Source organism: Zootermopsis nevadensis, unplaced genomic scaffold, assembly GCF_977971745.1.
Source record: "Zootermopsis nevadensis isolate Lab colony 2312 unplaced genomic scaffold, Znev_1.0 Znev_ptg000016l, whole genome shotgun sequence".
In the NCBI taxonomy this organism is placed as follows: Eukaryota; Metazoa; Arthropoda; class Insecta; order Blattodea; family Termopsidae; genus Zootermopsis; species Zootermopsis nevadensis.
The window spans coordinates 11,723,400-11,749,960 of NW_028259148.1; the positions used below are offsets into that span (position 1 = coordinate 11,723,400).

A 26,561-nucleotide genomic window follows, 5' to 3' on the forward strand; every position below is an offset into this window, starting at 1 on the left:
GTATAGAGTAGATGCTTTGCAGCAACTAATTGTGAACCTCACTCTTGGTCACATGAAAGGCGACAAAGAGATACAAATCTGATTTGTTTCCTATTTCCATTTACCAATACTGCCATGGTTAGGTATATTTTTCATTTTAAAGAATGATTTAAGGCATTAAAAAGGTAATTTAAATAAAATACAGTGAAACCTCTATCCATCGTTCCCGGAACTATCGTTTTCCCGGATGCATCGTCCGTTTTGTTCGGTCCCGGATACATCCCATATAAAATAATGTTACATTTTCCCGCTTCTATCGTTCCTCGAACTATCGTTTTATCGCATCGATCGTTCAAAAATCTTAGTCCCGGCCCACAATTTTCCCGCAATGATCGTTTCTGAGAATTTAAAATGCTGGGTTTTGAGATAAATTATTACCGAAAGACGCACAATGTTTTTGGAATACGCAGTAGCGGTAACCTGTTATATCGCCCAACCAGCACATTCTTTTGGAATGAGGGTCAGCGGTGCAGGGGTGATAGTTGGAGTGAATGGCGGTGCCCATTGTCAGAAATTTTACGATTTTAATTTGGGTGCACTCATATTTCGTTCCAGCGATGCCAGATGGCATGTGCAGTGTGAATTTCTTCACAAATGCTTTTATTATAAGTACAAAGGAAAGGCGAGCGAAACTTTTTCATTCTCTGGTTCATCTCGTTTCCAGCGGTTCAGGGTCTTCTACAGCTACGTTTCGTTGAGTTCGGCAGTAATAGTATTTCCATTCTTCCTGTTATTGTCCGCAAAGGGGGTTGGAGTGGTGAGGAAGAAGAAGACGACGAATGCGAGCCCGAAGCTTTGCCGAGTTTTGCCGAAGCGCACGCTGCATTGGTGAAAGTGAAGTCGTTCTTTTATGCGCTTAATATTAGTGAACGTGACGAGGAAAACATTTTGAACGTGGAAAGTGCTCTGTTTGGTCTAAAACGTAAAGTTTCGACAAACCAGTTGTCCATTAAAGACTTTTTTGGTAAAAAGAAGTAACTTTGAAAGAGAAACATTGTTTTTTTTAAAATTTTTAATGCTTTCCCGCATCTATCGTTTTCCCGCATTCATCGTTTTTATTTCCCACCCCCGCCGAAAACGATGCATCGAGGTTTCACTGTATTAATCTAATAATTTTTCCATAAATTTTTTTCTAAAATTGAAGGTATACCAGAAACATGAAAGCGTGCAGTGTGTTTGTGTGTCAGTTTTATTGCAGATGGAGAATGATCACAAATCTCTCATATGTGTGGCCTCTTAACACTTCTGGCAGTACTGAACATAGTGGACTAGTAGTTGCACTCCTGCTTCACATTTGAGAAGTTCCCAGTTTTTGGCCTGGAGACCACTTTTCCCGACAGAGGCTTTCATGATATTCCTGAGCCACTCCAGGCAAATACCAGGATAGTATCTTAGGCCATGACCATTTCCCTCTATGTCCTTCCCAAATAATCGCTTGTCCTCTCATCCAGTGTGATATAGTCTGAGCTACTAACAGTGTTATTAAGTAAACCACACTCACTCACTTTGTGGTGCAGGAAATTCCTTGAAAAGTCGATTGCGTACTCAGTTTGTTAAAGAGTAGCCCACTTTCTTCATGGAACCTTAAGGTTCATCACTGTATTCACAAAATCCTTTCACAGGACTCTATCCTGAGCTAGCTGCATCCATTTCACTCCATCGATTCTTATCTCCCTAAGGTCTATCTTAATGTTTCCTCCACCTACACTTAGGTCTTCCCAATAGTCTCCTCCCTTCTGGCCTCTCAACTTTATAAACACCCCTCCCCCATGCATGCTGCATGTCCCTCCCACCTCATTCTCCTTTATTTAATCACCCTAATAATGTCAGTGAGGAGTACAAGCTATGAAGCTCATCATTGTGCAAGTGTCCTGCTTGAGGTTTATCATGGTTTTCTTCAGACCCCACCCCCCGAAGACAGGTGATGGGGTAGTGCCATAAAAATGCCCTAACTGCTTCCATGCACATCCTTTAAAATTCTTAATTCCCATTATCATCCCACTTGATGTGAGATAATTTATGCAATAAAAAAAGTACAGTGGATTCTGGTTAATTGGGACACATCAGGATTAGAACACACTGGCCCAATTAAGCAGCTGCCCAAATTATGCGAAGTTCAACTTAAAGAGGTTTAAAACAAAAGAGAAATTCCCATTTATTGAGCACCATACTGTAAATTAATTCTGGAACAAATGGTCCAGATAAGAGAAAAATATTTACGCTAAAAACAATTTCAATTTAATGTATGTATCAAACACACATGTATTTAGTTCTCAACAGTTAATGATGTTAGAGGAATTTATTGAGTGTACCCTGCCGTGTTCTCTTGATTGACTGCAACTGAACAAAATCAGAGCAGGTATATAGTGCAGATATAGGACTGCCTTCATTGCCTTCTTACATGAAGTAGCGTCTTAATCCAGCAACAAATTTCCTGGCATCCTGGTTAGTCACTTGCTCAAGCTCAGGTGTGTCATCCTCATCACTTTTTTGGTCTTTTGGTGTTTTGCTGCAAATTGTTAAACAATTGCATCCTCATAATTTTCTTCTTATTTCTCATCTCCCATTTTTGCCTTTATAGCGTTGGGGTTGATTGCTCGGTCCACCTCCTCCATTCCTTTCTATCCCTTGCTAAGAATTTCATCTGCTTTAAACTTTTCCCATTTGCTTGTCCTATTTCTCTAATAGTATCCAAGTAGCCTCATAATCTTAATTTTCATTGTAACTTTGAAGACTGTTGTCGATGCATGCAAACTTTTCATAGTTTTTTATGTGTTTTGTTTCCAAAATGGCGTCATTTTCACTGTCGGTCATATCTGGCATCTCCAAGCCTGAATTCTTAAAACCACAGCGAGGAAAGTAGTTCTGAATGGTCTTGCTGCTCATTGCTCACAAGCAGAATCTCTACACTGTCTGAATACGCACGTTCATTACTGAGAGAATCAGCGATGACTCACTGACTTCTCCATGCCACAAGCACGCCATCTAGCACTCACTGTCCCGATTAAACAGCATGGTGTCCCAAATAAAGGAAGCAAATTCTAGTTGTTTTCTCAATTTGTTTTTGTTATTTAAGATTTGTGCTAAATAAACAGCTACCCCGATTAACCGATGACCCAATTAACCAGAATCTACTGTATAAGTAAGAAACTGAGGTTACATGGGATTAAGTAACCTTAAATCCTTTGACAAGTATGTTCAGTATGACTGTTGCATGTTTTCCACCTTTGTGTTGCTGAGGACTGTAAGCTTCAGACATCTACAGGGGACTGATTATAGCTAGAGCTCAGTGTTTTTCTCTAGATCTTCTGCCAAAAAATGGCATAAATAACAGGATTCCATTATGAAAGAAAATATTCTTATTCTGACAGTGCCCCTGCTTTCTATGTGTAAGGTCACTATTTAAAATCTTGGCCCAGATGCTGGCTGTATTAACTGTGGTTTTTCATTGTTTTCCTCAGTACCTCCAGATAAATGCCGGTATGGTAGGCCACAACTGCTTTCTTTTATATCTTTCTAATTCATTAAAGTGCTATATAGTCTGAACTACTTACTGTTACTAACTAAATCACAGGGACACAAGAAATGGAAGATGTTCAAAAACCTTCTCTCTTAATTGAGGTGCATGCAGAATTGTTCGTTTGTTACCAAACAGTCCTTGAGCTTGTGTCATATGCATTGTCCTCAGAAATGTTTATTACATACATGGTAGAGAAGGTCCTTCATCAAGTGTGTCCAAGTACTGATTGTAAACCTGGTTTATCTCAGTCGTGTCATAACTTCTGTAAAAAAAATGATAGCCAGTGGACTTTGGGTGCCGTTTATGTGTCATGTCTCATTGATCTTCATTTCATGAGGACTTTCTACAATTTTGTCAGTGGTATTGCTGTTCCTAATTTGATGTGACAGACCCCACTGAGGCTGGTCATGCCCATTTATGCTGCTTTTTGTTCTTCTTCTTACTGCTGAGCTTATGACTGTTGTGGTTTTGGCTCAGTCTCCAAAAACATTTAAATTTCTGCAGGATGGAGTTTCTCAGTTGAAGTCATGATTTATTATGTCTGATCATACAGTAAGAAAGATTTTGTTTCTGGTGAATCACAGTCTTTATTATATGAAATATAAGCTCTGAATATATCATGCGCCTTATGATTCATAACATAAGTATGCTGTGTAAATCTTCCGCTTTTGAAGATGAGCCATATTGAACATTGAAAGTTATCCAGCATTTTGGCTCACACTGCGGTTGCAATCAGAAGATGAATAATTTCTAACATTCAGCATAGTTCATCCCTGAAAGCACAAGTTTTACACTTTCAAGGAAGAATAATCGTGCTGTGTTTATGTTATTGCTTGAGGGCAATAAAACTCTGACCACTGAGTCTCTGAGTAAGATTGTCCTTGACAGTAACCTGAAATATTTACTGTATCAGATTACAAATATGCCAGTCACCCAGATATACTGGCAGTGTAGCCAAGTTGTGATCCTGAAGTGGGTAATTACAGCTTATTTGTTGTATTTATCTGTACATTATCTTTAACGTTAATAGAGTTGCTAATCTGCAACATATTTTATTACCTTTACATCTTTTGTGTCAGAGGGTACTCATTTGGAAACTTTCTTAAGGTGAATTTAAGTGCAACAATTCATTTCAGCTGGTGATTAAAAGCATGGTCTGTTGCTGTTCATGACACTGTGGTGACATGTTGGTACTGTACACAAATTTATTCTTTACGAGCCACACAGTCAACAGCCTTGAAAATGAGGACAGAGATGGTCCTCGAAACGTCGGCAATTAATCACCATCTAACACTACTGATAGCCCGAGAGACTTTATTAATGAAAGCAGCCATGAAAGCTTCACATCATATATCAAATTTATTCTTATTGTGAGAACAGCAGAGGTAACAAATTTTTGACCCGCAGAGTGATTTGTAGCTTAAATGTCATTACAGGAACTGTGAAAGTTGTCTTAGAGTGCCTGCCTGAGCTTACTGATTACTAACATAGTAATTCATTTCTACTAAATACAGCAGCATTTTAATCAACAAACAGAAATGGAATGGCTATGAAAATTTGAAATGGAACAGAATTGGGAAATATAATTTAAATGTGTGCTTGATCTGCAGGGTCGCAGTGCTGAGGCAATCCGAGCGTTGAGCAGCACAGTTCATAGACATCCTGGACAGCCATCTTTATGGTTGGCACTTGCATTGCTTCTCCTTCATCTGTACTCAGAGTGCAAGCCTTCAGGGGCTGCTCGATGTGCACAAGTTGCTATGGTTCTTGGCCGCAATATGATGGACGTGTCAAAGGTGATTTTACTTTTCACTTGCTCCTGCAAGAATGATACATCAATTGATGGAGTTAAAGCATATGACCCAAGGCTTACTAAACAAAGACTGTATATTAATAAATTTTAATTTTAGTTGGATGACATTTTGAAGAAAAGGTTAGATATTTTTATGGGCTAAGATGTGCATCATATTTGGTGCTAATAAACTCTTGTGCAGAGGGCTGCCCAAATTGTAAACTCACAAAATAAAAAAAAATACTAGCTCTAAAGCCTTGAACATGATATAATGAGATGTTAAGTTCTTTCTCATTACTGATGGGGAATATGGAACTTAGAACACCAGGACTAGAACACTTTGGCCCAATTAAAAGGCTCCCCCAATTATGTGAAGTTCCATGTAAAGAGTTAAAAAGGTTTGTTCTTTAAGATTTGTCCCAAATAAACGGCTGCCCTGATTAACCAATGACCCAATTAATCGGAATCTACTGTATCATAAATTTTGATAAACAGAACACAGCAGTTGGCATAATCACCTTCACTGAATTTGGTTCAGTGGTCCATGAATTTCATGGTTCCTTCAGAATAATATGTTTTTGGTTGAACCTTAAGCCAATCTGGCATTACTTATTTCTATGACATGCTCATTGCAATTGCCCTTTCATCAGTGTTGAGTTTTTGGTTGTTATGGAATTCCTTATTGATCTCATTAACTTCAACACAATTAAGACAAAGGTTGTTCATGAAGAACATTTGTCTGCTCTCCTTGAATATTATCAGCTATTAATAAACTTTCTTTTGGCTCATACAGTTATTACCTAGAAGGGTGAAATAACTTTGGTCTCTTAAAATTTCTTTTGCATTGTTTATATTGAGCTTGTTGAGTGAGCTTCTGCAAATACAGCAGTAAAGCTTTGGATTTTATAAAAGACAACAATTATCTTCCAAGGGCTCTGCTCAATGGAATTAGTTAACTTAATGAGATATTTTGACATGATGCCTAACATTGCAGTCTTCTATAGAGCTGACATCTATCAACAAATAAATGAATTGCACACCTGCAATTCTGATGCAGTGCAGAAATCAGTTTTCTGCAGTCCTGATGAATGTTACAAGAGCCAAAGAGGCAGTAGACTGCCTTTCTACTGTTATTGTGCTAAGGTGGGAAATTGTATTACAGTCTTATATGAGAATTTACAAAATAGGGAAAATGCTTGTTGTAACAGTTTCAATCCATGGGGGGTAACGTAAGGTGTTGCCAAATGTATAAAAAAATTGAACTGCACTGCTCATGGCATCTTTGATTAGAAGGGTCAATTTTAATTAATTATTATTTGTGTAGCAGAGTGTGACTTTTTCAGATGAATTAGCCAAACCCCAAGGCAGGGTAGTTGTGAAAACTTTGGCACTTGAGTATATACATCACAACAACACACTGCCAACCAGGAGCATACAAAACAAGCATGTTAGCAGTCAAAATTTGGCTAACATCTTAGCTGGAAAGGCTGCATGATCCCTCTACCCCTAAAGCATACGCTGTATTGTCTCTCTCTTCTGATTACATCTGCACAAACAAAAAAGTACTTGAGATGAGATGAAAAAGTATTAATGGCTTTTTGTAAAGTGGTTGTTTAAATTGTCTGATCTAAATTAAAATTGAAATGGTTTAAAGCTTTTCATAAAATCCTCTAGTATTAAATTTAATTATCATTGGTTCATCAATTCTCAGTTTGTTTGGGCGCACATTGTCACATCTTCTGTAGGTTTTCTCAATACCCAAAGATGGTTTAAATACACAATCTTCAAGGCAGTCTCTTAACTTCTAATTATATATAATAGTGCTGAATTTAATAAAAAGTTAGTGCAGGTAGCAGAACATTTATTACTTTTTTAAGTACTTACCATAGAATATGAAAGTAACTTAAAAGTCAAACCTGTTCTCACATACATAGAACAGTTGGTATCAATGCTTTGTCTTCGTTCTTCAAAATGGATAAGAGTGACAAAAGGAATCTGTACCATCACTGCTTTGCTCTTTCATGAGCCTCTGTTTCTGTATTTATATCAGAACATTTTGTGAGACTTACATGTTTTGCAAATGTTGCATGCATTTACACATTCCTTAGAAGGCATGAAAGTAATTGGTGGGATCAGTGGTGAAGACCTTCCATGGAACTTTTGTTCAAAGTAAATCATTTGTCTCCTCTCGCTTCACTTGGGTTTGTTCACGTCTTCTTACCCGTACAAATAGAACTGTTATCTATACTGCAACTCTCCAAAGGATGCTCACTAGTTCTTATTCTGTGCAGTGAAAAGTTTGATGCAAATAGGATCTTTCATTACCATCATTAGGGTGAAACTCATTCTAACTTACAGTGTGTCCCAAAATTTTCTGGACTGATTTAAAAAAAACACTTATCTTCAAATAATTAAATTTTTTATTGCATATTATTCAAAATGCATTCTACCTGCAGCAATTCACTTATTACAACAATCATAAAACTTTTCAAAGCATTGCCAAACGTCCTTCTTAGGGATAGCCTCCAGGAAGTGAGTCGCAGCTTTTTGAACGTCTTTAGTGTCTTCAAAATGCATGCCTTTCATTTTCAATTTTAGTTTAGGGAACAAAACATGGTCACAAGGTGACAAATCAGGTGAGTAAGGGTGGTGGTTAAGAACCACGGCACCTTTGAATGCCAAAAACTCGCGAACTACAATGGCTTTGTGAGCCGAGGCATTGTCATGCAGGAGCGATCAACTGCCTTGTTCTCGACACTGTGGGCAAATTTCGAATTCTTGTCATTAAATGCTTCAAAACTTCCAAGTAATAGTTTCCATTAACAGTTGTGCTCTCAGGAACACACTCCTTATGAATGATAAAATGATTAATAATAATTAAATCAGTCCAGAAAATTTTGGGACACACTGTGTAACCCAAGCCAGAATCACAGAATTTTTTTCAGTTTCTTTTCACTAGCCAGGCAACACAATGAAACCAGATCTTTCCTCCTGCAATATGACAACAAACACTGTAATCCAGAACTACCTCCAGTTACTGTTTGCTGTTGCAAGGTTGTCATAGCAGCAAAATACATTAGAAATATTGTACCTGTTACACTGAGAGGTAGTTATCAGTATCATGTCATGTAGCAGTACGACCTGTTGGCAACGTGAACCGAGACAAACCTTGTAGCTGGGTGGGGGATAACAAATTGGTTTCTCTGTTGTGGCAGAGAATGTGAAGGGATGGGCATTTCCCGCTGGTTAAAATCTGGTGTGAGTAAACCAACTGGAATGCAGAGTTTCTTCTCTAAGATGGAGGTGCTGCTTCAGAAGCACAACTGCAAGTATAGATGGTGCAAAAAGTTGATGAAAACAAAGTCATGGCCAGTTAGAAATGTTATGCAACATTTTCCAGATATGTAACATTAAGGAACTGTTGGTGTTGATGATTTTGCTTACTGTAATTAACTTCTTGCTATAAGCCATACTTGTTCTGTCATGGTTGCACTGCAGTGATGTATGTTGAATCAGTCTCTGGTATGATCAGATTAAGGAATAAGTATGGTTAAGGTAGGGGCATGTTGAGTAAAGAACAGTCTGTATTCTTTTATGAAGAGCAAGGTAGACTGTCTAGGATTTGAGGTTTTCACAGCAGTGAATTTAAAGATGGCTGTCTTCTGGGTTGTTGCGCCATGCAGTCTGGTAGAAGTTTACCAACGTTTCAGTGGTCCATGCTGCCTCCATCATCAGGGCAATGACCTTCAAGTTAGTAGACTGTTGGGTACTGAGGATTAATTTATTTGATTACAGCTAATAACCTGGGATCATGTTGTTATACTTTGAAATTACATTGTTTGTTCATTTTGCAGGTGATGTCACTTGTAAGCCTAAGCCACCTTCTGTCAGGCAGTGCAGTTGAAAGTTTAAGGAGTTCTCAGAAGGCTGTGCACATGTTTCCTGATATTCCTGAGAACTGGATAGTGTTAATCGCTTCTTTCATGCCACGGTGTTTCCACCAACACTCATCAGAAGATGCGCTGTGGCTGAAGTGTCTTATTGGCCATGTACGAAGGAAACTAGATGCCTCACGTCAAATGAGTCAATGGCTGAGTAACTATGAACGTAAAGTGACACTTATTGCAGAAGAATATAGAAAACAGTAGTTCTGAGGTTTTTGCCTTTACAAACGCAGGTATTTAAATCAAATTTGACGTATTATGTGGATCTAAATATACTTCCAGAATTGTTTTTTCTTCTCCCTGATATAATGCTTTGTTTCAATTCAGAGCTGTATCCACATTTATAGTAATACAGCATTTATCAGTGAAAATACATTACACAATTCGGAAATATATTTTCTTTAGTTTTTAACATATTGTTTATTTTAAATACTTGCAAGATGTGTTACCCTGAAATTAAAGTTGGTCACCAATCTCATATGAACACATTTAAAACTTCACAGAATAAATGTTAAACATATGCTATATGTTAATTAATATTACCATAAGGTAGATTTATTTGTTACATTACAATAGACAAATTACTTTACATAATTACTATCCTACACATCAGGATCTGCTTGCAGTCACTTCAGGTGGGATGTACTTATCATCTGTAGCTCTTGGCTTCTTCCTCTTGCCAAAATAGCGTTTGCGATAAAACACTTTCTTCTTCTCGATCGCAAGTTCCCACTTTTCTTCATTATCAAAAAAGAAGAGCACCTCTTCACGTTTTAAGAGTTCTTCCTTCTCCATCTGTACCTTTGCCAGGCGCTGCTGTTTTGTTAGCTCTTGCAGTTGTTCTTGCAATAATCTTTGTTTTAAGGTTTCCCACTCTGCATACACCTTGCACTGTTGTTCAATAGCCTCGTTCTCCTTACTGTTTACCACAGATTTAACCTTATTTGTCACTGCTTCATGCAGATCATTGTCACTGACCAAGCCTAATGATTCAAGTTCTTTAAGTAGGTGTGAAAACTTTTCTTTTAGTTCACTGGAGTTGTTTCCTTCTTGGGAAAGTTCCTTCAGAGTGTCAGCAAACATTTCAACCTAAAACATTTTAGATATTTAGAAACATTCCCTGTACACTGTATAACTAACTACCTAGTTACATAGATAATTAACTCTGTGGTCTGGAGTCTGAAAACAATTTATTTACATTCACCAAATCCTTCATAGTAAAAGTAAAGCGTCCTGCTACACGCCTATGCAGGCGCTTGGCGGGAGCGGAGGTATAGCTCATACTCTTTCTTGACCTCGGCACCAGATGGGGGTGAGTGGTCAGCATCATGCCCCAACCGCGCTTTACCCCCAGGAAAGGACCCCGGTAACCATTGGACAGGAGGCTGGGTGGGCCCCAGAGCCGGTCTGGACGCAGAGGCTAGAGGAAAATCCTCTGCCCCCCCTCGGGGATCGAACCCGATCGCCCAGCCGTAGCTAGTCACTATACTGACTGAGCTATCCCGGCTCATAAATCCTTCATAGTACTAAGCCAAATATGTAGAACATACAATACAAATACCATAAATCAATATTAATACAAGCTTGGGAAGTGTATTCCATACCAGAATACATATAATATCCTCATGTGTTCTTTGCAACGTGCATTTTAGGGCATTAAATCTGCCTTGTTCAATAGTTCCCATTTTGGCCACCAGATCACAGCACCTAAGTATCTACCTCACAACTTTCCTATCATTATCGTCACCATCTTCCTTTTCGTTGCCACCAACACCACCATCGTCTAATTTTATACTTGCCTGACTCATCAGATTTATTACCACTGGCACTCATATCAGGCTCATTTATTTCAGCACCAGGGCCACTATGCTCAATTACGTATATCATTATCTGAATCCTGATTAATTTAAATGAATGAATCCAAGTTATCATGCAATTGTTCATGGATCTGTTTGCAGTCTAAGACATGTGTACTGCTAGACACCATTGGTATATAAATACTAACAAAAAATAAGCAGACAGTTAACAAAATTTGTTGTAAGGCTCGCAAATTTATTATATGGAATACTTGGTTGACACCACTGCACAGATGAAGGCCTGAATGATACAATGACACTGTTTGCAAGCCTCAGCTTCGCTCCAGATCATATATAAAAATCGTAAGAAACACAGTGGACTCAGTCCAGCATAGGACCAAAAAGGGTTAGTGAAACATCTGCATTGTTAATTGGTTGTGGATGTTGGTTTCTGAGCATGTATAGTCCCTACACTATATTACCTTGAGTTTCTGGCAGAAAATGATATAAAGTGAAATTTACCCCTTCTCTAAAAATTGCAGGTTTCTGCTGTCCTTTGATGATCTTCTCCAGAGTCTTAATTGCTTTGTCCCATTTCTGATACATTCCCCATCCAACCAGTTGATACGTCCATCCTATTGCATCTGGAATTGTGGCACCCAGGGTGGCCAGTGTTTTACCAACAAGCAGCTTTGGATCACGCAAATCAAAGTGATCGTCAAAGTAAGGGTTGCGTAAATATTTTACCCTCACTTTAATCTGGTAAAAATAAATCACATATTAGTAAGTATTCCATTGAACTATAATTCTTTGAAGAAACGAAAGGTTGACTAACTGTTATGGTCAACATCAAGAAGACATGTTTTCCATGTGGGGACGGGACATCCTGGATCAGCTGACCAGGAAAAAAAATAAAGACTACTTGTAGTGTAATCATAGGAACAGGAAAGGTGTACAAGAAAGAGATACAGAACTTGTTCTAATGAGCCGGCTTTGTGTTTCAGAAATATCATTCTGAAGTAACTCCAAGCATTACAGTTCTGATTACAGAAACCTAATCAATACACACCTCTTCACCATCATCTGGTTCTTCTGTGAGAGCTGGGTCTTCCCAAGGTCCAGGGTTTTTAAGGTACATGTGACACGAATATAGAGCAAGATGTGAGGTGATTAGGTGTGACCAGTCTTCTTGAAACATCTGCAAAACTCCCACTTTGGCTGCACCTACAACATGAAAATGATGCATAGTAATATTGGGGTACTACATATTTTAATGCCCTGGGGAACCCTGTTTTTACAAATGGCTTAAGTGTCCAAATTATCACATTATAGCTACTAAGTCAGCAGTGAAGGAAATGCCATTACCTAAGGGCCCTTTCACACGTGGCTCACGTGAGCTGAAGCGACTGCTGGGGATAGAATTCTCAACAAAATGCATTGGACCCTTTCAGACGAGAGCCGGTGAATCTGTGTGGGCGACTCATGAGCCACTATGCAGCTCTCCCCGCTAGTAGCCACTATTGGCGGGGAGAGTTTTGCCTGCTTTAACATGGAACCCTTTCACATGAGGCTCAGTGAGCGACAGATGAAGCCAGTCTAGCCAACGCATTTATACAGGAGAGTTACATTGTGGGTGGAAAAACTCCAGTAAGTTGTTTACAATAGGTACTATTTATTAATCATTTATAATATTTATGTTATAAAATATTACTATTACTTCTTCAAGTTCCAACATGATTTGATGAACGCTGCTAATACACTGAAAATATGTTGTTGAAGGGACTGAGTGAAGTTGGTAACTCTAATGGAGGGTGAACCGAACACTGAATTGCATATCGGCCCCACATGAGCTGCATACCGGCTCATGAGCTCACGTGTGAAAACAGTCTAATTCCTGAAGAATTGAGTCATCATGGTAGTATAACCATTATTTCTCGTGTATACGAAATGAAACTACTGAAGTTTATATTGTGTCAAAAAGTTTAGGTCTTAAACATTTATTTGACTAGTAAAAATGAATAACCAGTAAGTTAAACCAATTTTAAACAGATTAATTGGTCAAAAATAGTTATTTTTTTTGAAAACTTTCCATATGGTATGAGGCTGGGGAAAACTGCATAATTATGAGTTGCATAACTTGTATAGTAAAGTAAAGCAGTATCGCTACACACCATCACCATGTAGATCACCTGGGGGGAGAGGAGGTATAGCTCCTACTCATTATTAATCTTGACTCTAGATACAGTACCAATGTAGTAGTAATGTAAAATTATGGTATTGTCAAAATATGTGAATTTGAAATGATTGCAATCTTAGATTCAAGTGCTGAACATCATTTACTAGGCTTAACAGATAAATTCCACATATATTCCCAGTTCTGCAACTTCAGGAATCACTGTTTAGCAGAAGAGCATCATATTATGTAATACAGTTTTCTAGTCTCATTATGACTTATTTTTATGACTAGTACTTACATATGGTATGACTGGAACTCTTTATAGAATGCACTATAACTGCCATAACAATGGACTTACATTGTATTATATTTAATGACACTACTTTTGTTGTATACAAACAAGGGATCAACAGAAGCTGGCTTCAGCCAGCAGTGAAATGCAATTATGACATGCCGTATATTTGTATTACTAGTACATTATAACATTATCTGAATGATTCATATTTAAGACTGAACATAGAACAATTCTCTACTGATCAGGCACAGTTCTGTACCTTATCATAAACAATATGAATTCACTTCACACCATATTTCTCTAGATTCTTTCTTGTATTATCCTCCCACATACAAAGGAGCATTATGCCAGCATCAGTGTATAAGTTTGCATGAAACATGTCTATTCCAACCTGTGTAATTGTTTTCCTTGATCAGTGTGTCCATAAGTAGACCACAACAGTAGTCATCTGGGAAAATTCCAAAATTTAATCTATCATTAAGAATATGAAGGAGTTGATCGTATTTTCCTAAAGAAAAGAAGTAGCGAATAACTGCGTGTGACGTGGAAGGCAGTATATCAGTTGCATTTGGACTTAATCTTAATTTGTGTAACAGTTCTTCCAGCTCATTTGTGTAAGATTTGTCCCTCACTGCATTTGCAAACTGGAAAGAAAAAAAACAACAACAACAAAGATGACATGAGAAGAAGTTGCAAAATATTCTTACAGCTGATTTACAAACTCTTTATTAGTAGGAATTCCATACAGTATATTCAGTTACAATGTATATGCTAAGAATAAGTGCGCCGCCAGAACCAACCAGACCACTAGCATGGCCCCTTTTCAGGGCCCTGATCCATACAACCAAACTCAAACTTGCTCTCTCTACTTTCTCTCCCACCCTCGCCCCCAGAACCAACCAGACCACTAACATAGCCCATTTCAGGGCCCAGATCCATCCAACCAAACTAAACCTTTCTCCCTCTACTTTCTCTCCCTCTCCCACTCTCGCCCACGTGCTACCATTGGTCCACTCCCATTGGCTCGGGGCAGGCTACATCTTTCACTTTCCAGCCTATAAACCTAGCACCTCACACCCTATTGGCATATTCATCGCCCTGATGACGGAGGCAGTATGACCTCTGAAACGTTGGTTAACATCGACCAGACTACACAGCGCAACAACTCAGAAGACGAAAATCTTCAATAAGTACCTTGATTGTAACTGTTAACTGTTCAGTCTAAGGGCATGTGAAGACGGGTGTCTTCTGGGTTGTAGTGCCACATAGTCTAGTACACGTTTACCATCATTTCAGTGGTTCTTGCTGCCTCCATCATGAGGCGTCATCGCCCTACTACGCAGCACTACAACCCAGAAGACGGCCATCTTCGCACTCACTGCCATGAAAACCTCAAACCCTACTAAGGGCATATGGTTCTGATCTCTTACACAAGAATCTAGCCCCTGCATGAACTATTAAATGCACATTCCCCTTTTAGAAAAAGGGGTTTAGTAAAATAAATCTTACCAAATCAATGTCAATGGCACTTGCTTTCCCCACATTTTGGAATTTGCTGTCTAATTCTTGGAACAAATCATCTGAAAGAATACAGTATATAATGATTTCATGTTGCAAATCAAATAACTTGTATATCAGTATATATTATGAAGCAACACAGAATCTATCTGAACAGTGACAAGATGCATTGATGGGTTAAGGGTGAGATTTCAGGTTGCTGCAGCAGCAAGTATGAAGGTGACAGTCTTCTGGGGTGTTGTATGTTGTTCTGTATAGTCTCACAGAAACTGACCAGTGTTTCAGAGGTGCTTACAGTCTCCCAACATCAGGATGGAGGCAGTAAACACCTCTGAAACATATTAGTCAGTTTCTATAAGACTACATGGTGCAACATCCCAGAAGGCAGTCATCTTCATACACTAATTTCAGGTAGTCATGACAGTTGCCTGGAAGGATGGCCAAAAACCATGAAACACCTCACAGAGGATACATGATGCTTTAATCATGATTTAAACTGTATATATTTCAAGTAGACATATCACTGTTGAAGCAGCCTGTTCATTGATGGAGGGTGGTGCCAGAATGTAACTACACAAAAAATTGAGATTCTTAGTGGGTTTTTTTTAATTTCTTGCAAAGCACGGTACTGGTTCACTGTTTAGGAATATGCTAACACACTCAATGTGGAGCAATTAATAAAAGCTGATGGTGAATACAGTTTTAGCCTTAAAGTGGTTAGTAGATTTAAATAATATTTCTGCACCCCTGAGTGTATCTACTGAAAAAAACTAAAAGAAAATACTTTATATTTCATGGAGACTATCAAAATTTAAATATTTGGGTATGTTTACATAGTTTAAAGGTTTTATTATACTTTCAGAAATCTCACTGAAAAAGAAATGAAGAAAAACACATTACCTCAGCAGAAGTTGCTTCAGATGCTGATTATCATTAAGCTTTAACTGTCATAGTAATTGTTCAACCAACCTTGTATAAAAAGCATCACACTATACTCATTAAGTTTATTCAGTTGAAACCTGTTTGTGGTCTAATCTGAGTGAAGGAACAGAGGCCTTTAAAAACAGTCCTTATGAGTGTTCAGGCAGGCATCTCACGTGTTCACCTAGAACTAGCCATATTCACTACCAGCACAGCGAACAGGTTTCAATTAAACAACCATCATGTTTAAGCAGTGGAGTTCATCAATGCCAGGGCCAAGGAAATCATATCCACACCACAACTTATTCTGTGCCAATGGATACTATGTTAAATAACAATAACTCAATGTTATATAGACATTACATGTGGTATCCAGGACATATGTAGTGCCCAATAAATTTTACCTGTGAACAAATGTTTCCTTTGCATCTTTAAAAATCACTGTGTATATGCTTATTCAAAGTGGAAATGTACTTGGTATTTCCTCAACCCTTTATAGAAAAATATTGTATATGTAACTCTGTTTTTAACTTCACCTTCATACTTTCAAAAATTTATTGAAATGTCTGAGACCAAAATTTTATGAGGCATTAAAATTACCTGTGATATCAGAATTCTTCAGTTATTAAACTGACTGGCTACAGAGTGAATGGAGAGAGATTAATAGATATTTCTTTTCACTATAATATCCAGACTGGATCTGCAGCCCCCCTTTTTTCCAGTAGGTACTCGACATATGATTCCTTAGGTCAAATCACTCACTTTCATCTAGTGCCAAATTCTACAATGTGTTGTTTGTCTTTATCCTACTTATGTGCTTTCATGACATGGTGCTTAGTCACAGGAGCAAATTTACCCTCACTTTCACATTACTTGCATCCAAGAGAGATCATTAATTTTCAGTGCAATGACAATCATGAAAACAGTGAAAAGAGCCCAACTTTCTACAGGCCATTCCTGAAACTCCAGGTTTGCAGTTATGGATAAAAAGTATGCTGTACATCACTGAAATTCATTACCTAATTTAATGTTCTGCAGGACAGGTACCTGAAGTCTTCTTTCCCAGGCTTCTTGACATTTGTAAGCATCAGATAGGAACAATCTTTTCTCTGCAATAAAATTATAAACTTATCTTATACATTATACAGTTCTTCCACATACCATCATAAAAATGAGGAATATTCTGTACTCTGTTTAGGCTTATAGAAGGCTCAGTGTGGAATCTCATACCTGGGGCCTGGTGTTCTCACATTTACAAAGCTTTGTTTCTGTTACAGATAAAGGAAGGGATAAAAATGTGTAAAAATCTGCATTGCACTGACTGGAACTTTGCTTTAAGACCAACTTCAGATTGACCTTACCAGATGATATGAAACAGCACAAAGTTAGTAGTTGCATGGAAAATGCTTCACTTATTTTAAATACTACCAAACTTCTGCAGCATAATGAAGTCACCAGAACAACAACTTAGCTGTATTGCATTTTGCACTTGCCTCAAATAAATATTACTTCCTAATTATTTTCAAAATTCCATTATACTATATTGCATTTCCCACTTCTTCGTATTTAAGTAATATGAATGAGACTCAAGTATTAATAGTTGAAGGGAGGATCTTACATCAGCTGATATTAAAGGAAAAAACTTTTGGTTGATAAGTATATACAATAAAATATCAAACGACCATGTAAATAAACCAGGGGTGAAGACAGGTGCTGAACAATACAATACAATTATAATCCCCTGTGTGACATTCAGCGCAAGAGCATGATGGAATGAGAATTGTGATGCTGGTAGACATTAAATTCATTGGGAAGACAAGAAGAATTGCGGCTTTCTAATCATGGTTGTTACTACAAATAAGAATGTTTCCTTTTAGAAGGAGGAAAACACAAAAAAGTAAAACAGTAACAATCATTTTTATTATCGTCACAGTCGTTTAATTTGTTTATTCTTGATAGCAACCCATTAAATTCTAACCTCCCCCCACCAACTCCAATTGGGATAGGTTATACACACATACCCAAGGAAAACAATTTCAGCCTAGAACTCCCGATAATTCTTCGGTGCACAAATGGAAAGGCAACGCCTGTAATAATTTTCCACATTATAACTTTCCTGTCATTACTGAAACCAACACTATAACACCTTCATAACGCAACACCTAACGTTACTGTTATTCTGCTGCCATCTAGCAGCGCCTCATAACTAGTGTATCAGAGAGAAGCAAAGAAGAAAGAAATATAGAGTCATTTCATGGGACAGCCGAATGTTGAATAAACATGGATTTCAAAGATGATCTTATCAGTTGTATAATAAAACTGAGTTACCCATGAAACGTGACAATGCATTGTTACTCATTCTTTATCAGTAAAATAAAACGTGCTCACTATATTACTAACATACACACGAAACACTTTCTTTCACACAAATATCTTGTAACGGCATAAAAAACATTTGCTTTCAGTTAACACACATATTTTAAAACAACTCAAGTCTCCTAAACATATTTTGTCGAAGGTTCATAAAATACATAGCCCATTAAGCTACAGAAGATCTGCCACATACATAATATAAGTAAATAGATTTTAATTACTGCGAGCTTACTTTAGAGAATGACTTCCCCTGCACATTTGTTGGAAAACCTCATGTTTGACACGCATGGTGAACAAATTGCACCTTGACCACAATTTCATAATTTTAATATGTGTGCTAAGGAGACTGATATATCCTGAAATGGTTATATGTTGTTATTATCCGTGGTTATAATATGAGTTTGAACAAATACCTGTTTGACTTCCAGTTTGTTAATCTCTGTGCATTCCAGTTTGCTGCCGCATGGTTTCATTTCCGTTAGCAAGCGTTTGAATCGGCCATTTGGTTGGTGGCTTTCGTAAGTGAAACAGTAGAAGGAAATCAAAATTAAATTTGTAGACTTTCCTGTGCCTGTGTGATTTCACTAAAGCTGTATTTCTGTTGAGTGTTAGTATAACTGTAAGTATCTTCCGAAACTATGAATCACAGAGCTATTATACATGCATGCAATGCTGATGATAGTGACAAACTACGTACCACCTCTTGTAATTGAGGAAATTATTGTCCATGTTGTTTCAAGAGTGTCAAGAGACAGCTTACAAAATATGAAGCTAATATAAGCCTGAACGAGATCTTTCGTAAACAAAATTCAGCGGCAATTTTTGCCCATGTCTCTTCTGGTTGTCTACTAGATGCCTATATCAGACAAAATCAGGATTCAGTAGAAATTGTGCAGTCAGTGGGCTGGTCACTCGCAAATGCACACTTATAAAAAGACTAAGAAACCTCCGAAAGGAAGCGGCCAAGACCCACACTGGGTCGTAGAGCCACAGGAAAAAGAAGAATATAGGCTTTCAAATGACTTAACAAAATATTTGGAATATTACATCACACAACTAGATAGGAAACGGGTGCCAGAAATTGCAATATCTTGCTTTCTTATTGATTGTTCTGCTCGTCACCCAAAGAACAATATTTCTCAGGAACATTACAGTTATATTTCTTCCAACCAAATTGCACTAGTCAGCTATAGCCTTTAGATTTGAGAATTGTTCAGTTATATAAATGTCATTACAGGAAGCAGCCGATTCAGAAGACTAGCCATGGTAGATCGACTGCTTGAAGATGCTGTACATATGAAACTATGTATTTTCTGCAGTGCTCTTTATAGCAGAAGCCTTGAGGTTGATACCCACTACAATCAATAACTGCTTTGTGAAGTATGGTTTTTTATTGATCATCATTAATAATGACCAGGTAGTGAAACTCACTTATGGTAGAGTATGCAGCCTGGTGGAATGCAGTTTGAGGACTGCACAGCATATACAGTGTTGACCAGGTGTTGAACCAGCATTTAACTAAATCAAAAGAGGAAGTTGCAGTACATTAAAAGAATTATTGGATTCACTGAAATAACTGGAAGCAGACATAAAGTACATGTGCCAGTTTCTTATTGAGACTGGTATTATTGTAATATGCAACAATGTTGAAAATGAACTATACAGCCTGAGAGTTGAGGAAAAGGGAAACTGCTCTTAGTGACTGGTTAAAGAAATTACTAGGTATGTAACAAATTTGCGTTTACAATGTTGTGTTCAAGTATGTGTATTTTAAATGGTTTTGTTGTAAAGCAACCCCAATTTTATTTCTGACTGTATCATTTTAATTTCTCTGATTTTACACATTGCCCAGTTTTACATTTGTTTTAAGATTGTTCCTCCAAAGTGATTTATCGGAGTTTCACTGTAGTGCTTTGAATTCAGAGTTTTGTTATTTATGTAGTCATAGATAAAATAAAACTAATAACTGTAATACTTTGTTTTGTGTTTTTAGTATTATTCCACACGAGTTCTACCTAAGATTTCAAACTCTTGTAAAATGGTAGTGTCTCATTTGGATGAGCTTCGTGCCCAACAGAGAATGCAGGTGTGCCTGGTTGCCAAACAGCATAGTGTGGAGATGCCCAATGGTGATGAGCTGGAACCACTCTATGATGTGAGCAGGGAAACCTGTTTTGAAAGCAATCATCTGAGGAAAAACATCTGGCATTTGACATATGTATAACCCTTGTGAAGCACTTATTTTGATTTTATTTTGCTGATGCTTCTGTTTTGATTTATCATTGATTATGCCATGTGTGACAATATTTCTGAGAAATTAGCACTTTCCATCCTTAAGTGACTGGAGATTCAGTGCTCAGGATATGGTGGCATACGACTCTCACTGACATTTTGGAAAATATAGCAGTTTCCTTTTTCAAGACTAAGTAACTGGTAGGAGATGTTTTCTTACAAGATGGTTGGACTGTATAAATTTTATATTTCTGAAGTAACATTATCTTCTGTTTATGGGATGCAGCCTCCATAGTGCTGGGTTCCCAGCCTATGGTTCTTGGGCTGCAAGTGGGTCTTGTGCTGGTGGGCTGTAGTTTTTCTGAATAATCCAAAAATGATAATTATTTTTCCACACCCAGCCACAACCGCTAACATAATCATCATAGAAAATTACGGAAATATTGGTAAAACATGTTTATTTTCATGGGTAAAAATTCCAATTGAAATATATAGAATTATCATAGTTTTACTATTGTTAGGTATGAAAATAAATGCATAGAATAAACAGTGTCAGGAATTTTTCTGTGGTTTCTCCCAAACCCAGTCACTTTTTCCCTGGTGTTTGTGTTTTCATTTGATGCCATTTTGAGTTTGCAAATAATGATTTTCAAAGTGAGCATTGGACTTCATGGAATTTCAATTGTGCGTGCTTTTTTTGAGTCATCAAGTGAACTACAACCGACGTTTTGTCTTGGTTTTAGCTGTTTTCTGCGGTTTCTTAACAATGTTTCTTTTATGGGGATAGGTTGTCAGACAATCGCCCAAACCCAACCTGGAGGACCAGTCCCCTAAATTTATATCCCCCAGGGCCAGATGGACTGGCTGTACCCCCAGACACCAGATAGCTTGGGTGCCTCAGGAACACCACTTGCCAAACCCACTGTTTGAGCCCCTGAGGGAGAATTTTTATGTGAGTGTACATAATTTTTCAATAACATTTATTTACGACATATTTTCATTTTATTAACTGTCTGTTGTATATTTTTGTACTGGTATCCATTGTTGGAGGAAGTATTATTCTAAATGATTACATCTTAAATATGATTTCAGTTTACATGACATACATCTAACAGTAAAAATACATTTGTTTAAATTTTGGTTCTAGTCACAAATCTATTGCTTTAACAGACATAGCATTTGATGAAAGACTCTCGGGTAACAAGCCGCGTCAGGTGGCAGAATATAGGACCAGTTTCGTTTTGCAGCTGCCCTGAGGATGAGAGCAGAGATGGCTCTCAAAATGTTAGCGGAAGAAATGTGTATATTTATTGCATATCATTTTGTTGGTCTTCTTGATTCAAACACTATGTGGACTTAAAGGTAGCTACCAACATACAGATTTAAACTGCCTCAGTCTTCTACAAGTGCATAGTTTGTTATAACTGAGAAGACCAACATTACAGCTTCACCACTGTGAGAAACTCAAAGCCAATATTATTATGCATTTTGTGTGTTGTGGTACATACTAAAAGTTGTCAGGCCTGTTTAGTTTTGATCTGTTTCAGTCCAGTGTAACTGTAATGTTATATGAGGTTCAAAGTGGACTTCATCAATTTGGAAGATGGCTGTTGTGGTTGTAGTGTCATTTGAGAGGTCTCGCTGCCTCCATCATCAGGGTGACTCACTCATTTCCCTGATGATGGAGGCAGCGGGGACCTCTGAAGTAGTAAACGTCTACCAGGCTACGCAGTGCTATAACCCAGATGACAGTCATGTTTGTACTCAACACCGTGAGAACCTACTTCGTAAATTTTCTCAAAGGCGGGCCATTTTTATGAAAGATTGACACATGAGATGAAAGAAATTGCATTATGGTTTACAATTTGTATTTAAAACTTTTTTTTTGATATGCCACACAGAAAAACTGATTTCTGACTATAGCAAGCAACAAATAGCTATCATAGAATATAATAATTCTTTCTAGTGTGAGCTTCAGTGAGAATTGGGAGCACTGAGACCCTCCTTGTCTTCAAATGACTGGATAGAAGCAGCAACTGATGTCTGAATGCCAGCTTCACTCTAAGTCTTTGTTTATTAGTTGTGCTGATTTGAAATAATTGACTGTTGTGTTTCGTAAGATGTCAGGAAGCAGAAGTGCTAGTAAAATTATCTAACTTTAATATGTGATATCATTCCTACATTTTTATTTCTTATACGCTGTCAGTGTAGGTATTCTGGGTTCTGACACTGTTTGGACTTTTACGTTTTGGAGGAACATACTGCCTTTGTCTTCAGGGTTACCGTATAAGCACATGTCATGGAAACTCAGAAGACCAACATTGATTTGTTTACTTGTGTGAGAACCCCGTAACTAATATTATTATCTGTGTTTGTTTGCATATTAATCTTTAACACTGAATAGATTTTAGTAGTGTTTGCTGTGATATTCACTAAAAGTTGTCAAGGTAGCTTAATTCTGATTTGCATCAGTCCAATGTAACCATTATTTTAAATAAAGTAACTTTATAGGTTTTCTCAAAAATAGCCATATGTATGAAAGGCTGGCATAAGAGATTAAACATAGATTTCTTTATGATATGCAGTTTTTATTAAAAACATTTGTGATGTGACACATAGGAAAATTAATTTCTTTAATGAATTGCTGTCATAAAATATTATGAAATTGTTGTTTCAGGGTGTAAGCTTACAATCAATTCAGAGCCAGGAGTTCCTTCCAGTGTTCCAGTGACTGGATAGAAGCCACCAAAGCTCAGTTTCCAGGTTCTCTCAATGTAAGTTATGCTCATTAAATATGCTAATTTGAAATGAATGCGATAGTTGTGTTTAGTAAGCCGTATGGAAGCCTGAGTGCTAGCAAAGTATTTTAAGTTGTTTTATCATTTCTGAAGAATATTTATTATACGCTGTCATTGCTGGTCTTCTGGATTATAACATCATGTGGATCTGCAGAACAGTACCAACATTTTGGAGGAACATATGCGTTCATCTTCAGGGTTGCACTACAAGTGCGTGTGTTATTGTAACCCAGAAGACCGGCAACTTCACCTCTGTGAGAAACTCAAAGCTAATACAGGCATACCTCAGAGATATTGCGGGTTTGGTTCCAGACCACCGCAATAAAGCGAGTCACACAAATTTTTTTTTGTTTCCCAGTGCATATTAAAGTTATGTTTAGACTATACTGTAGTCTATTAAGTGTGCAATAGCATTATGTCTAAAAAGACAATGTGAGAATTATTAAAATGTGACACAGACACACTAAGTGAGCACATGCTGTTGGAAAAATGGCACCGATAGACTTGCTCGACGCAGGGTTGTTGTGCAAAAAAACGAGGTATGCCTGTATTATTGCCCACGGTCTGTGTTCCATCTGTATATGTCTGCATATTTCATCTTTAAAACTACTGAATGGATTTTTGTCTTGTTTGTTATTTGTTGTGGTATAAACTGAAAATTGTCAAACAAGTTAGATTTGTACGATTTGAGGTTTTCATGGTGATGAGTCTGAAGATGGCTGTCTTCAGAGTTCTGATTTGCCTCAGTGCAGAGCTGACTTTACACACATCTGAATGAGAGTGTATAGAAATGTCTTAATTATTCTCATTCATAATTGCGTTTTTTTCTGGAGGGAAACATCACTTTTTGGGTACAATTATGTGATGTCTGATCATGCGTCACAACAGTGCATATCTTCCTCTGCACAACACCTCAGAAGGTGGTATTTTGTGTTTGTCTGAAGAATGTCAGCCTAGTACATTTGCATACTTAACAAACTGTCCTTCATCTGTCTGATTCCTGAACGACAGCTGATCATTTCTTTTCCTCATGTTGTTTTTGTGTATTGTCATAGCATTGAGAATTGAAGTATTTAGAAGCCTTTCAGAATAGCTTCAGGTACAGTGTTTCTCTGATAAGAAGTTTTTCATTGGAGCAACTAGAATAGGCTTTTTTGGGGAATGTTAATTTTTGTTAAATTTTTTCTGGCTTTATGTTTATTGCATCATTGTGGCTTAATATGTTAATACCTGTTATTTATTTAATAATTCATTGAATGATAATGTGTGCAGTATCAAACCATTGTTATTAGCAGCTCTGGTGTTTAAGTTATAAATATTTATTAAAAATATATTAAAAATTAGCCGTCAATCACAAATATAATATTATTAAAAGATTAAAATATCATTTAACGTTCCCTATCGAGTACTCGATTTACACGTGGAACTTACACGACTAGTTTCGGCTATAATATAGCCATCATCGGGTGTTATGTATTTAAACTTATCACTGAATTACTGAATTATAAATATTTATTCACTGCTTTGGCTTTGACATAAAACTTTGTTATTAACAAAAAGTAATAGACAGGCGTATGAGCTCTCACAGCCCCAAATCCTGCAATTGTGGTGGTTTACATCACCATGTGTGTGGAAAGTAGATTTGCCAGAGAAGAGAATTTTCAGTAGATAATTATCATCTGCAGTGAGCCGTTCTAGCATGAACATGACAAAGTTTACTCTTTGGGCTTATTGCGAAGCTGGATGTATTGACACGTTGCAGTTTGTATACACGTAGTTTCAATCTGTGCACATCATGCACCATAATTGTTGGACTCTGTAATTGATGGCTGACATGCCAAACAGAACGTTTAAGGCTGCGCTGAAATGATAATTGAATCTGCTCAGTGTTGTCTTGTGATGTGCTTCACTTACCTGATGAATGTCCTTTCACGACTCTGCCAGTTTCTTGAAACAGTTGATACTGCTTTCGAATTTACTTGTCAGTTGGGGTATCTTTTAGACATAACCGCCTAAAGTTTCTTTGAACAGTCACCACAGACTTTGATTCCGCGTACCACAACATGCACTGCGTCTTTTCCTGCGGCTATGCCATGACTGAATGTCTCCTGCTTTCATGCAAAATTCTGATATATCTTCCAGATGCTGTTCAATCTCTATCATAAACAAGTTCTTGTTTATATCTCTGAGTGAATGTGCGTCCTGTTTGGCCTATATAAGTTAGTGGGCAATCTTCGCATTTTAACTTATATATGCCAGGTTGGTTGTAAGTCATTGTTATAAATAATGAAATATACACAGATACAGTACAGATTTTACTTGGCAGATGATGCAGGCATTTTGCACGCACAAGCCAATGGCAAATGAGTCACTCAGGAGTGCTGTTCGAGGAATTCCCTGTATTAAATAAGGAATTTATCAGTTATTCTGAGTTGCTGTCAATCATATGGAATGGATGTTCAGGTGTGATTCTGCTGATGCCAGTAGATTTGCTTGCTATATTGTCCTGAAAGAGCAGGGGTAGGGGTTCAGCTTCTACAGAACCAGCAGGTTCGAGGAAGCTGTGTATTTTCAGCTGGTTCATTTTTGTCTTTGCCTGCAAATAATCAATTCTCTTAATGTCCTGAAGTGTTCATAACAATCAGCAAAACCTGGGTTTAAGTTTTGATCAATGAACTGTATGGTAACCATCAACATATTTACTCGCAGCTGATAGTTTTGCAGGCTTTTACTTTCTTCATCATTACATTTGTCATCATCAGCTTCAGTAGCAGGAACATTCTCAGCAATTTGCTCTTCACTTAAGTTCTCATAACCAGGATCTCCCTCATCAACTTTCAGCCAGTTTTCCACATCATTTATTGAAATTATTTGTCACCAGTTAACGAAAAAGTTTTCATGTAAGTATGCTTGCTCAAATCTTCCAGAATCTTACACAGGTTTGGCGTCAGTGAGAATTGTTTTTTCCAACAATTTGCTAGGACTGACACTTTCATCTCTTTCCAAACATTTCCCCAGCTGAAGATTCAGAGTTTTACCCTTCTGTGTCCTATACAGATTACTCTGAAACAACAAATTTTCAAAAATATATTAAAAATTTACCGTCAATCACAATTATAATAATGTTAAAAGATTTAAAACATCATTTAATGTTCCT

At 37.4% G+C, this 26,561-nt stretch overlaps 3 protein-coding genes across 6 annotated transcripts in view; 2 read left to right on the forward strand and 1 right to left on the reverse strand.

Annotated features, from left to right (window-relative positions):
• Nucleotides 1-9,837, forward strand: part of LOC110835330 (tetratricopeptide repeat protein 37) — a 45,582-nt gene extending 35,745 nt beyond the window's left edge. For all 4 annotated transcript variants that reach the window (XM_022075445.2, XM_022075446.2, XM_022075448.2 and 1 more), the window contains exons 19-20: nucleotides 5,170-5,355; nucleotides 9,206-9,837. In XM_022075445.2, the coding sequence (XP_021931137.2) occupies nucleotides 5,170-5,355; nucleotides 9,206-9,499 (480 nt within the window). In that variant the 3' untranslated portion in view covers nucleotides 9,500-9,837. The remainder of the gene's footprint in view (nucleotides 1-5,169; nucleotides 5,356-9,205) is intronic.
• Nucleotides 9,819-18,216, reverse strand: LOC110835331 (small ribosomal subunit protein mS27). Its single transcript, XM_022075450.2, has 7 exons — nucleotides 18,023-18,216; nucleotides 17,021-17,110; nucleotides 15,072-15,142; nucleotides 13,954-14,206; nucleotides 12,161-12,315; nucleotides 11,614-11,850; nucleotides 9,819-10,384 (listed from the first exon to the last, which is right to left on the reverse strand). Exons 1-7 carry the CDS (start codon nucleotides 18,105-18,107, stop codon nucleotides 9,905-9,907), a joined length of 1,371 nt encoding a protein of 456 aa, XP_021931142.2. The 5' UTR covers nucleotides 18,108-18,216; the 3' UTR covers nucleotides 9,819-9,904.
• Nucleotides 18,217-18,835: 619 nt separating this feature from the next.
• The window catches only part of LOC147873776 (uncharacterized), a 32,010-nt gene continuing 24,284 nt past the window's right edge, over nucleotides 18,836-26,561 (forward strand). Inside the window, exons 1-4 of the mRNA XM_087349653.1 lie at nucleotides 18,836-20,096; nucleotides 20,368-20,592; nucleotides 21,394-21,558; nucleotides 23,284-23,380. Coding sequence (XP_087205779.1) covers nucleotides 20,413-20,592; nucleotides 21,394-21,558; nucleotides 23,284-23,337 — 399 coding nt within the window. The 5' untranslated portion in view covers nucleotides 18,836-20,096; nucleotides 20,368-20,412 and the 3' untranslated portion in view covers nucleotides 23,338-23,380. The remainder of the gene's footprint in view (nucleotides 20,097-20,367; nucleotides 20,593-21,393; nucleotides 21,559-23,283; nucleotides 23,381-26,561) is intronic.